This window comes from Perissodus microlepis, chromosome 20 (genome assembly GCF_051167445.1).
Source record: "Perissodus microlepis isolate ML-2025 ecotype Zambia chromosome 20, ASM5116744v1, whole genome shotgun sequence".
NCBI lineage: Eukaryota > Metazoa > Chordata > Actinopteri > Cichliformes > Cichlidae > Perissodus > Perissodus microlepis.
Window position 1 is genome coordinate 20,798,847 of NC_140480.1, and position 14,058 is coordinate 20,812,904.

The 14,058-nt window shown below is 42.6% G+C and overlaps 1 protein-coding gene across 1 annotated transcript; it reads right to left on the minus strand.

The window, feature by feature from the left end:
• Positions 1-8,968: 8,968 nt before the first annotated feature.
• On the minus strand, positions 8,969-11,282 carry snai1b (snail family zinc finger 1b). Its single transcript, XM_084917610.1, has 3 exons — positions 11,048-11,282; positions 10,189-10,725; positions 8,969-9,866 (listed from the first exon to the last, which is right to left on the minus strand). The coding sequence occupies exons 1-3, from the start codon at positions 11,127-11,129 to the stop codon at positions 9,685-9,687; spliced, it is 801 nt and encodes a 266-aa protein (XP_084773736.1). The 5' UTR covers positions 11,130-11,282; the 3' UTR covers positions 8,969-9,684.
• Positions 11,283-14,058: the final 2,776 nt, after the last annotated feature.

The window sequence follows — 14,058 nt, forward strand, 5'->3', positions numbered from 1 at the left end:
CTACATAAATAAATGATCAACAGCCCTCACCAAACAAAGAAGGTCCAAGAAGAGTACAAGAGATGCACCATAACTTTTTTTTGTGTAACATATGTGTATGATGTACACACCTGTTCATTAGAGTGTCTGGAGATCAGCAGCTGGTTTTCGTACCTGCAAGTGTAACCCGTGGATGTGTTAGAGAAAGAGGTCAGGAAAGGTAAAGACTTTGACAAGACAAAAGATTCAGCTCAGACAGCAAAATACAAGTGAACTTTGACAGAAGGTTTAGTCTAAATGTGTCTAATTTTCACTGACAATACATCTGTCTGCAGAGTTTTCTGCAGTCTGAACCTGAAATCAAAGCTTTGCCCTGAACCGAATGAACAACAAAAGAATAAAGAAAAATTAAATGGGAAGAAAATTTATTAAGGTTGTTTTTGTTTTCATTTTCTATAATCATCAAGTGACGTGTGACACACATTGGAATTAAATTGCACACCTCTGGTTCTCTGCATAGAAAACGAGAACATCTTTATTGTCACACAAGGTGACAATAAAGACCAAGGTGAGCACATTATCTACCCCGTTGGCTCTTGTTGACTGTGCTACGCACATTGTTTATTGGAAGACCATGGACGTTTATTTCAGCGACCTCTTATTTGATTATAAATTAGACATTTCCTGCAGACACAACCATTTTGCATTGTTTTGTTTTTTCCCTTGCAGTTTCCTTGCAAATGTTCTCATTGTTTTCCTTCACGCTGGCTTGAACAGACCAGTGAAATCAGGTGGAAGCTGACATTGTTGCTGTAAGTAAATAGCACAGTTAAATTAGAAGTTAGAAGAATTAGTGTGACAATATCACTCACTTTTAATGTCTCTATATTAATATGGCCACTCTTCAGGAAATGATTGTGATGGAAAAAGAAGGTATGTATTTATACTTGATGACTAATCGTGAATACATGAAATAAAATATTGACAGTGCTATCTGTTTTATACTTTTATTTTAAGAATGATTTCCTTAAGGATGCTTCGGCAGTACTAATGTTTAAAACCAATGAGTTCTGCAGCCTGAAGACTGCAGCTAACCAGTATGTGGGAGCTAAATAATGTAATACCAGGACGTGTTTATTGTGCTGCATGGACTCACAGCGGAGCAAATTACATATTGTACACTGAAATAAAGCTTTACAAATAAAATCAAATTATCCAACCACAAATCACCCAAAGTCAAGTCATTATGGTTAAAATTATGAGCTTTAAATCATTAAATGAAACACGAACTCACACTACTGAGGGCTAAATACAACAACTTTTTGCATATAATGAAAAGTTTCAGTTTCTATAATAATACCTGAATGTAACTGCACATTCAACTATAAGTTATAAGTTAATTTTTACAATATGGCGATTCAGATGAGATAATGTGTAATTTAAGTTTGTAGAAACCGTTTGAAATAAATATGTTTACTGTAACTCTACAACCAAATTGACACTTATGCTTTCTGCGCTGATTTTCTTCTACAGGTGAGAAAAATAACTGCACCTAGTATTTGTTTCACTGATTAAATAACTGTGTTAAATCTAACGGTGGATGTTAAAGAGGCGTCATTGCAGTGAAAACTGACCTACTCACATCTGGAAAGGCTTTGTGTGGAGCCTCTAGTTTCAAATGCTGCATTTTGTGTGTGTTTGGGTGGCACTGGGAGGCTGTCATGTGTGAATCCTTTCAGCATTCTCCACAGGGGTGTTGTTTTCTTTGGGTTTCAAAAAAACAAGCTCTCGGGTAATGATTTCAGCGTGGGTTTTTTTTCTTTGTGCTACCAAAAGTTCTGCCTCATTCAGTGCAACGTATCAGGTGTAAATCTTCCATTAAAGTGCTGCGGCATCCGGCAATGTGGTGTGTTCAATCGATAAACCGATGGTGCGTGTCAGATGATGTGCTGTATGTGTGTGTTCGGGCACATGTGCGTGCATGCATGCCACCCTGTGCTCCTGTCATCTGTTTGGCCCCTCTAGCTGGTAATCTGAGCATAGAGATTAGAAAGAAAAACACCACAGAAGAATGTCTTTGGTTGAGCCAACGAGGAATTTACAATGGCCTTCAGGCTGCTTTGACCTGTCCCTGCCTTTCTCTTGCTGACTCTTTCTCTCACACACACAAACACACACAAAAATAACAGAAGAAAATATCAACCTGCACCCTTTTTCAGTTTATCAATTATTAAAACATTTATTTCACCAACTTCAAATTAGGCCAAACAACACATTCGTTCGAAAAATAACAAATATTAGAAACATTATCTCATTTATCTGGCAGCAAACCAAATGTTAGCTCTCAGGGTAAACTCTAATTATCCTTTAAAAATATAATAATATGCACTTGTATTGAAGCTGTAATATCAATTAACAATCTGGGTAATCATTTCATTAAATTGCCTGTCTTTTCTCTTTTGATGCTGACGATTATTTACAGTTTATATGAACTTAACAGTGTTATCATTCCTTTTCCCTTCTCTATTGTTCACAGGGGCTGAAGCATCTTAAGGAATAGGTTGCAGTAATGTCACCATGTGGGTAGACATGACAACATGTAACATGTTGTAGGGCAAAAAGGGAGCTTGAGCTCGATGCGTCGATGGAGTTCTAGTTTCAGTGGGACAGCTGCTTCAGTGCCCAGGTCAAACTGGACACCAGACCGTCTGATCTGATTCCTCTCACTCCGTCACAGCCCAGCAACCTGCCTTCCTCATAGACAAGCCACAGCCGGTGTGTGTGTGTGTGTGTGCGTGCGTGTGTAACACAGGCAAAAAGGAGGTCTTTGCCCCGACGAAGGGGACAGGTGTTAGGGACAGGAGGTGCCGTGTGGCCCGGGGGTGTGGTCAGGTGGTGACACACCTGTCCCCCCTTGCACAGGCGGGTCTAGTTACACACGCTGACTCGCATGCAGACGACTCACATCAGCCAGACCATGTGTTCTGACATGCACCATTAGACCATCTACCCGCTGATGCCATCTGGGATTGATGACAAACCTGGTGCGCCATAGAAAGCAGTAGATATGTTACACAAAGCTTTGCGTGGATATTTGGTTACCATGAAAAATGTGCATGACAAAGAGAGAGAGACAGCTTATAGAAAGTTTGTCTGGATGTGATAGATAATTTTTCCAAATATACTGTGGCTTAAGTTCCCCTATGTAATGTGGCTCAGAAAATCAGTGTTGACTCTGTTGATGAACTTAGGAAGATGGCAAACCAGTGAAATGAGGTTAACTCCCTACATCCAAAATGTTTAACGGCTAGTACTTGACTAACTAAGAATATCATCACAGCAGAGGCTGATTTATTCTCCTCTGAGTTCGTCTGCGAGCTAATGTAGCCTCAAGCCCTTGTGATTTTTTTTTTTTGCTTTTGCAGACTTGTCATCTTAAGCTGAAACGTACGCTGACTCAAGTTACAAAGTTGAAGCAATTTATTGGATTTCACTCAGCTTCCCCTGGAGCCATTAAATGTGTTATACATCTAATTTTTACATACGCTATTGTCATCCTTAAAAGCTGTAAACAGACTTCAATTCCAGATTTTGGACCCTTAAGGTGCACCGTTGCTACATGTACCTCTGTGTTTTCCATTTAAAAGAGTGTAAGTGGACACCAGTGTGTGTGGCACATGCGGCATTTCTGTAAAACCTTGGAGATGGGGAGATAGGCGTCTGGCCCTGGGGTGTGGATTTCAGGCAGGTGCATGTGCCTGCCCTGCGGCTCCTCAAGGGACAGGACAGGACGGGACGAAACGAAGAGGAGGAGGAGGAGAAGAGGGGAGGCAATCTGCAGTAACGCACACAAACCCCAGATCCTCACTCAAAGGCTGTTCCCCACCCATCTTGTCCTCCCTGCCCAGAGCCCCTCCTTCCTTCGCTCCCCACCATATCCTTCATTGACTGGAATGTGCTTGGACAATAGAACTGTCCTGGTCCTTTGGCTGGTGCCCACCCACTCCACGCCGGGCCCACACAGGCCCTGACAAGAGGACAAAAGTGCACCTTGCACTTCTCAGCACTACCAGCAGCACCCTGGGGGCGAATACCTGAATACCTGAGGTGAAGAAAAGGAGACAGGCGGGCAAGAAAGAATGAAACAACACGAGGAGAGAGAGGGGAGAAGGATGAATTTTAAAAAAACAAAAACAAAATAATACTCAGCGCAAGATAATTTTCACTCTCAGCTGCCAAATGAAACACAGACTCCTGGAGAGATCCAAGCAAAACACAAGAGAGGTATTGCAGTTTTAATATCCTCCCCCTCATTAGTCATTATGTTGCTCATGCTTATATATTATATCCATTTTGATACCTGCTTTCTTGGCAATATCTCACCCAGAAAATGTTTGATCCTGCTCTTCCTCCAGTACTCCTTTACTCTCTCATGTCACGACTTGCTGGCCCCTGCCTAGCTTGTCCTGAGTGTGGTTTTCTCACAATCAACCCTTACACTCCTTTTCTTGCATCACAGTTAGTCCTAACTGGCTCACAGCTGAAATACACACCAATGCCACTGGCAGAGCAGCAGATTGGTGATTTAACTGTTGAGCTTCAAGCAACTTTTCTCACCAAATTGAAGCTTCACAGCCTCTCCTTTCATTCCCTCCTCCTGTCTCTGGGCGAAGGCGTGCTAATCAGTGAAGTGAAGTGTGCTAAGCCTCAGTCACATTACCACTGATGAAACCGCAATCACTTTTCCACTGCACGGCAAATGCATGTGAGGTCATGATACTGAAAAAGTAAAGCAACTTTTAATAGAACACACAGTCGCTTCATCTCTGGCAATACTTCATCAGTGCTTCTGCTCTTTGCCCAAGTAAGAACTTCATGAAGCATACTGTATGCAAAACCTCTCCTCCACCATTTCCTAAACCAAGCTGCCCCCTTTGCACGTGCATTACAATACCTACAGGTAGTGTGCAGTTGCAAAAGGTTAACAAATAAAATAACGTCAAACAAAGTTGCACATAAAACAACTTCACAATGAATATCTGTTGGTAGACACTGAGCATGTGCAGCCAAAACTACTCTGGTCCACTGGGGCAAAGACACAGGATTTCAGTGGGTTTCCTGTGGTTGCACTGGGATGTTGGCAGCAAGCTCTTTGGGATAGAGCCTCCGTGGATCGTGAATATTCCACCATCTTGAGGGATTGTTGATCAGATTTTGATGTGGGGAGTCTGGGCTCTTTTTTCCCCCTCCAGCTGTTCTTGAACACTCTTTATGTGTGGCAGGGAGTCTTGTCCTGCTGTTGACTACAGGGTTTTGCATGGCGGTCTTTAACAATGTTAACGTGGGTGGTACATGTCACGTACACGTGAATTCTGAAGATCACTGCAGATCATTGCACTGTGATGAGATGAAGAATGTCTCTCATTTCACCAGCCATGTTGTGGCTCATTAACGGACCTGTTTGAATCTAAATCTAACTTGAATCTAAGTTGAATCTAAAGGAATTTTGTCCTAACATATTGGTATGTTTTTAACAATTACATAATCATCTATTTATTTTCGTTTATTCTGACGAGTGATATTTGCATCCATACTACCCCTGTATTCTCTTGCCCCATATTCCCATGTAACTAAAGATTAGTAGTTCTTTAACTGTTTATGAGCAGTAGAAACATTCATATAGAGAGCTCTGCATGACACAAAGTTGGAAACTTCTGTTAAGCACAAAGTATCTCATTTGTTTACGCTCCTGTTTCTTTATGGCTCATCCTCTACCCTCTGACCCTGTGGGACAGAGTGTCTGTGTTTAGGAGGAAAGCACTGGCCACATAACACTGATACACTTACACACTCTAACACACACCACTGAAAGGGGACAGCAGGAGTGCGGAGGTGGGCAGGAAATGGCGTGTACCCCCTCCTGCAGGCCATATCCTGTCCTTGGGTAAAACTGGTTTATTTGTGCAGAGATCTGAGCTCTGCGTGCGCGTGTCTCACATAGTTGAATGTGGATGTCTTCGGAGAGGTAATGAAAAACAAGAATTTAAAACAAACAGAGTTGGAACAAGAAATAATTTCTTTGGACTCAGCACAGGAATAAAAAATAAATTTTAAAAAAAGATCTGCACGTGTTTTGCACATTGATTGTGTGTTTGTGTGAAACTCTCACTTGAAAACCTTCCATAGTCAGCATATCTCACACAGCATGTCATTGATCAAGTCTGCATTGCAACATGTAGCATTCCTCTGTAAATTCTACTCCCTAGTGATTTGATTAATGGCCCACAAACAGAAACAGTCATTCTTCTCCAGACACCCACCAAGCCACCCCACCCCCACGCTCCTCCAGTGTCCAGTCTCCTCTCCCTCGTTCTGTTCCTCCTCCCGTTATTATCTTCTTATCCTTACTTCACCCTCCCATGCAAACCTCAAGCCATTACTTTCCCCATCCTGCATTATTTTCTGGAGTAGAGAGGTGGAGATTTGTCAGCCCTCTGAAAAAATTGAGCTTTTTTAATGGCTTTTTAAGGACAAAGGTAGACAAGAGTCCATTGGGACAGCTCCAGCAGAAGAGCGGTGGCATTGTGTAAGAGCCACTTGCAAAAAAAAGTTTGAAACTTTAACCCAGTGACTTAACCCTCCTGGCTTGAATCTGATCCTCTAGTGAATTGGTTTTGCAACCCCTGCCAATTCTGATTTCAGCAACATACCTTCTTCAATATGGACCACTGTAAAATCCCAGCAGAGACACATCAGCCCCTCACAGAGACTCACAAATGCTCTCATGCAGTCATGTGCACAGAAACAGCCGTAGCCGCACCCAGATGCTTTATATCAGCACTTTTTGGGGCAGGCTGTGTTTGTACAAGACCGACAGGCCACTTCCTGTGTCCTAAACATTACCCAAAACCTTTCAACATATCGGGTCCCAAAAATGTTCATGTTACACATTTGAAAAAAGTTTATTTCATTGTTGATATCCTCTGCTGCTTACTATTTCTCAAATCCAGAGACCCGGCTTAACCCAGCCTTGTGATGTGTTCTTTTACACTCATGCAAAGCCCCACTTATGAGTCAGGGTGATTGTTTAGAGAAAGCCATATATTTTGTGTTTCCAGGATGACGCCATCCTAACAAAATAAAACTCATCCCGCTGTGTATTGTCAAACATCAGCTTTTGCATACACAAAACCAAAAGCAGGGTTTGCTCTTCACTGGACACCGTCCAGCTTTTAAAATCACAGAGTTATCAGTGAATACATTTTCACTGTTTTCATTTGTTGGAGCAAACTAATAACACTTCAGACATTCTTTCCATGAGAGTAACACATGTGGTATATTTAAATGATCGGCAATCCCCTTTTCTTCGTAATCATCTCAGCATTACATTATTTCCTGTTACTGGAAAATCTAATTATTACTTTAATTCAGGAGCAAACTGCAATGACAGTAGACAGAGCAGCCCTCTCTGTGTTAGGCTGTGGTATTGTATGTCTGTCACTAATGGCTCAGGAATGTTAAATTAGTCAGGGGCTACATGCGTGACGATGTGAACATTAAAGCACTTTGAGGAGACCAATATGATATTACACACACACCGAAAAAGAAAGGTGACAGTTCCAGTGATCTCATTGCCTCAAAGCTACAGAGTGATAGACTGCCTCCCACACACTGCAAACCAGGAAAAATGCCCCCCGAGCAAGATGTCAGAGTTAAATTTCAAAACGGCCGAAACACATAAGAAATGACAGTCTGTTTGGTGGCATTGTTTTGGATAAATTTGGTTTGGCCGAGCTTCAATGTCCCAAGGAGAAAATGCAATATCTTTCTTTTCTATCTTTCTTCTTTCTTTTTTGCATTATTTGACATGTTTTTCATCTTTCTAACACATAAAAGTGACAAGTTCAAGCTCAGTTCAGTCCCTTGTGGCGTGCTTCTCTGCTTTTCTGACTCACTGCCTGCGTAGGTGTGCAATGGCTAAATGACTCTCACCTCACAATTAACAGGAGCCCAGGACAGAGAAAAACAGACAAATGTTTAAAAAAAATCCCCCTTGATCACCTCTTTATTCAGCCGGTGTGTGTTTGAATGTGTGCACACGTGTGTAGTCTTTCGGGTGCTGTTTACATTGGACAAGCTAAGTCATGCAATCTGATCTCAAGCTTTTTGAGTGCCCCCGCAAACCCCTGTCACACACACACACACGCATCCACCTCTCAACACCGTGAGCTATTGGAGGAAACACTTTGTTACCTCACTAAGACATGCTGGCGTCAGTGTGTGTGGGTCAGGAGGGCAGTAGGGATTGGAGACACATTGCTGCCATGTGTTCACCCTGAATGTTCACATTCAGGTTGTGGAAGACTGCACTTTCACCAGAACTTCCTACCAGGTAACCCAGAGATTAACCATTCCTGCACAAGCTGCAAGTTATTTCTGCATTTGCTCATCTTGACCCCAGAGCGCTCCTTCCTCTCCCAAAGCTGGACGTGGGTCAGTGGGACTCTTCTCAGCTGGTTTCACACAAATTTTCTCCTGAAAAATAAAATCACATCCTTTTTCTAGCTTACCATCTTCTTTGACGCCAGTTTACTTGCCTGCCTTTTCCCCCCCGCACCTGCAACTGCAGTGTTCCCCGCCTCTTGGGCATGTGTCCTCCATCTGTGCATGCTGACAGCCTGGCAGGTGTGCGCAGGTGTTCCCCTCATCACTCAGCATCACACAAACCCATCACCACTCCCCCTTAACACACATGAACCCATATACAACAACGCACAGCTCTATCTTCCCATTCAGAAACTGTCATGTCTGTCCTGATGAACTCATTTGTATTTAAATAAGAAGCCTGCTGACACACTTCTTTAAAGAACAAGAAGCAGACGGGAACGAGCTGTTATTTTAAAGCAATGCTTTTATTTACAAATGACAGAAAAATTCACAACCTTTAAAAAAGGCACATTCAGTTCAATGTTTCATAAAAACTGTATGTCAACACTTATCCAAAATACAAATGTCATTTAGATTGTAAAATAGCCCTGAGCAGTTAGTCCCTGGTTCAATTCCTGGCTGACTGAACCATTTGTTGCACGTCATGAGTGTCTGTTGTATATTTCCACTATTTCCTGTGACTCTCCACTTAAAAATGACAACTTTTTTTCTTTTCAAATGAGACATTTGTAAAAAGGCAAGGTGTATTTTTGGTCCTATAACACACACATATTGGAGTGTCTATTGAAAGTGTTTCTGGCTTGCAGAGAGGCACACCAGGCAGGGGGTGTCACCTGTTGTCGAGGTCACAGCTAACACGTCCCTCAGCGCCCTGCCTCCACAGTGCACCATGCAGACAGCTGTCTCAACACTCACATTTGCTCAGATACACACATGTCATGTATGCATAGTATAGTGAGGAAGGACATCCCCACATACACACACACAAGCAGCTGCAACATTGCCAAAGTCCCGGACTGGCGGGCACCAACGGGCTCCCCTGGGAATTAATTGAATGTCCACCTGCTCTCAAATCACAATGGATGAGACAAAATTGTGCCACAGATAGGACCTCAATCTGATCCTCTAATTGATTAAGGCAGATTTCATAAAAGTATAACTGCATTTTTTTTTCATGTGTGTGTGTGCAGCTAATAGCATTGGCTCCCATCACAACAGGTAGCTTCAACTGAAAGGACAACAGGAGGAATGTGACTTTTACGAGGAAGGACGGCATCCAGAGGCGCTGTGTTTGTTCAGAAGAGACATGCGACTGAAGGTCCTGGAGCAGGAGCCACACTGGTACTTCTTCACCTCAGAGTGGGTCTGCATGTGGGCGCGCAGGTTGGAGCGATCGGCAAAGGCCCGGCTACAGTGCTGACAAGCAAAGGGGCGCTCACCTGGTTAAAAAAAAAAGAGAGAGAGAGAGACAATCAGTGCCAGCCCAACATTCCCAACACATTAACAAAAGTTTACCCCTGAGTCATTGTTTTTTCAGATACTCTAGAGATAACAGAAAACAGTGGTAGGACACACTAACTTCATTAATGCAGAGTGCCTTTTAACATGCAAAGCACCTGTGAGGAAGATTAGATTATGTCCCCCCCCCAGCATTTGCTCACACATCAGGAAACATCAATGAATATCAATGAGAACAAGGTGCAACCAGCTGTTAAGTTAACAAGCCTACAGATCTTGGAAAAAATCAATTGTCTGACATACCTGTGTGTGTGCGAATGTGTCCCCTGAGGAGCCACGGTCTGGAGAAAGCCTTGCCACACGTGGTGCACACGCAGGGCAACGTGTGTGATCGAATGTGCATTTTCAGGGCACCCAGGCTGTTGTACTCCTTGGGGCAGTGTTTGCAGTGGAAGACCGGGCGTGCTGAAGCCTCTGTGGTCATAGGAGTCTCGGGAGCACAGGGGGGGAGCTGGTGGGACATCTGATGCTGGGAAAATGCAGAGAGGCTGGTGTAGCTCTTGGTGCAGTGCAAACAGTGATAGATTGGCTGAATTGTATCTGGGCTTGGTGGATCCGAAGTACGTCCGCCGTCCTCCTCTTCCTCACCGCTGCTGCAGGAGGGAGAGCTGCTGAGATCCAAAGGGCCCATGGGTGAAGGGGGGAGAGATTCTGGGGAAATCAGGGGGTGAGGTCGAGGCAGGATGTCCACGCTGAATATTAGCGTGGCGGGTTGGCAGGTCAGTGCAGAGCTGTTCTCTGATGGAAGTTCAGCCAATGGAAAGTTTTCTGGCACAAAAGCTGGAGATGCAAAGGAAATGAAGTCAGGTTAGTTAAATGGGACAGACAATCTAATAAACCACTAAACGCGTTTTCATTCTTCGGGTTCACGTTACAGCCTATTTTAATCACAAGCTTTCTTATCATGAGTTTTTCCAGGTGACAGGGACAAGAATTAGGAATGCCCAAGCTGCTACATGACAGGTATATACCTTATCACGTCTGCCACATGACTGTTATGTGTCTGCAGGTAACTTGATGGGGAGCTCATGACTGTGATTCCCTATGTGTCTAATGCACTCGCAAATATCTTGCATACAATCACGGACAATAGCAAACTTACCTGTGTGGCTCTCCGGGTAGCTTTCCCTATTATGCTGCTTCTTGTAGGGAAAATACTTCTTGACAAGGAACGACCGAGGCATCTTGAGCTCTAGCTTCACCGATGGAATAACAATACAAAATAAAAATAAAAAACGGGGGGAAAAAATACAGTCCAAGGCGTTGTGCGCTCTAATCACAGCTTGAGCAAACAGCGGATTCCTGTCGGGGTGGAGAGAAAACTCTTGGAAGATTGACAAGACGACTACCAAAGTTGAATCTGTCTGGGGGATCCCAAACTTGCCTCCTCATATAGTAAGCAGAGGAGAGAAGCAGCGGAGTGGGTGGGCACGTCTCCGCCCACATACACACCCCGTGTGTCCGGGCTGGGCGCCACCGGCTCCATTCATCACAGGTGATCAATGTGCCAAAAGCTGTTGCAGCGCCCTGATCTAATTATGCATTTCACGCCTCTAATGGCTGGCTTTCAAACATCGGGCATACGCGTATTGTCATGAAATGTGAACGGCCGAGTGTTCAATTCAATGTGAAACACGGCCGAACTGTTTTCATAGTCTACCTGAACTGAAATGTGCATATCAATGCTTTTCATTATGAGGAAGACCCGGAGGGAGAAGTGAATATGTAAAACAGACGGAGGGGGAGAAGTTTGCCTTCAGGGCCAAAAAATTACTTTTATATTGTGTTCAGTCGAAGATCCTGATATGAGTTCAAATATGTCCACGGTAATCCTAACGGGGCGTCCTGCAGGAAAAGCACCAAAACCAAAGCATTTCCCATTTTTGCAATAATTTTGCAAAGAAATAAATCATACACCTTACCAAAAAGTCACAGCCCTTTAAAAAAAAATGGGCCAGCAATAACTTGAGCGTCCTCTGTTGGTCCATACTGCAATGCAGTCAGTGGTTTGTGGTGGAAGAATATGTTTTGCACAACATATATTCACAAATACCCGAAAAGCAGTGTTAAAAAATAAGATTTGTGGCACTGATTTGCACAAAATATTGTTATTTCTACTTACAACCCGCACAATAATGTGCAAAAATGTCAGAAGTAATCGCATAAGCAGTTTGAGAATTTCACCATTATCATTGCATTGCAAAACAAGTGACACTACATGACTTTTACAAGCAAATGAGAATAAGCTGAGGTTTTGTCCTCACTGACTACCCCTCTCATTCTCTCTCTGCGGGGGACACGTCCATTTGAATAAAGGCGTCGCTGTTCTCCAGATTGCTCACAGCGTGATATAAGGTAAAAAATTAACAGAGCCGACAGGAGCACATGATGATGTAAACTGAGACCTATTAAATCCACTTTAGGCGCTTCTCTCGAATGAGCATCACATGATGTTTTAGACTTCCTCCCAAGGTTTTCCAATCAAAAGTCATGTCTTTGTCTCTGTTGTGTTTGTGACTAAAGTGAGCATGTGTTACAGGGACCGTTGGAAAGATCAGCAGGCAAAGGTTTATTGTTGTTATTATTATTATTATATTTTTTATTACATACCAGAATGTTATTTTACCTTTATGATCGCTTTAGAAAGTTGTATTTTTCTCTAATATCCTTGCTTATATTGGTTATACTGGTAAATATTGTGTAGTCTTAAGAAAGACTTATGTATATATATAAAAAAGAAATTACCTCTTTTTCTAAATATCCTTATTACTTGTACCCATTCTGTGTTTTACGTAATAATCAATACAAAAAGAAGTGTAATTTATGGACGGATAAAATACCTTTATGGGACTGTTGTGTTCTATTTGTTGCTGTTTCTGCTGCTCTCTTGACCAGATATCGCAGTGACACTTTTTACCTGGATAAATAAAAGATAAAAGTCACCTTGCCAAAAACTGTTTTGAAGCATCCTCCTGAAATGACAGATGTATGTTTAAAAGACTCTATGTCGACGGGTTATCTACAAAATGTTAAAAACCCACAATCTTTTTTTTCTTTTGCAAATGCCAGCAGTCACTGCGCACCCTCTAAGTGTGAAAATCACGTGAATGCCATTCACTAGACAAGACCATCACAGTCTTCACTGGTCCTATTTAGCACTGCAAAAGAGAGCGGTTGTGTGTGAAGGGTGTATATACACCTGTCTAAAGGCGCCATTGTCATGGCAGGCCCGATAGTTCACACATCGTTAGAGCGCTCCTTGACTCCGACGCCACGTAGGCTGGAGGGTCATGAGGGCAGGTCGGCAGTAAAAACAAAAGCAAATAGCAAAGACACACGTGAAAGTGATCTGAGCGGTGCTTCTGTGCATGTTTAACCTGACTCTTAAAAGCGGTCGAATGAAATAATTGACATTAAAGGTATGCGCAGTGATATGATTACGTGTGTGTGTCTAACCCTGACACACTTTCATGAGATTTTCTCTTTTGAAGAAGTCGTAAGAGTGAAAACAGCTGATTATACACTGCTGAATCTGCCCCTCCGTGCAGAGCAATGTGTCTGCGGACAATTTGTGACACAACAGGGTTGGAGTGACCTCATGACACAGTGGGGACATGAAGACATGAAAAGTTTTCTGCTTGGAACAGATGTTCTTCTTTTTTCTGGCCTCCAGAATAAAGCAGCCAGTGTTCTCAAAGCCTCCTCAAAAGAGGAGGACGAGTCTTAATTCAGACTCATCTTAGGAGGGCTTCACTGGTGGAGAACCACAAAACTAAAACGAGACGCTGTCTGTCTAACATTAACTGGGTTCTTTAGAAAACTGAATAAAGATATGGATGAAACCAAAGGGTAAAAGAAAAGATGTCACACAGTCCAGGATAAACTGTAGTACAGAGCAGGTTACAAAAACTAAACTCTGGGCATTTATCAATAAACTCAGAGTACAAAGAAAAACTTACTGTTTTTCTATGACATTATAAAGCATCATAAATTGTATTCTGTATGAGGATAGACAGCTTTATAATGACAGGAATGGGTCATTTCATTGAATTGTACATTGCTAAACTAGTAATAATTTTATCACCAGTGTACTGTAGATAAAAGGTGTTTCTT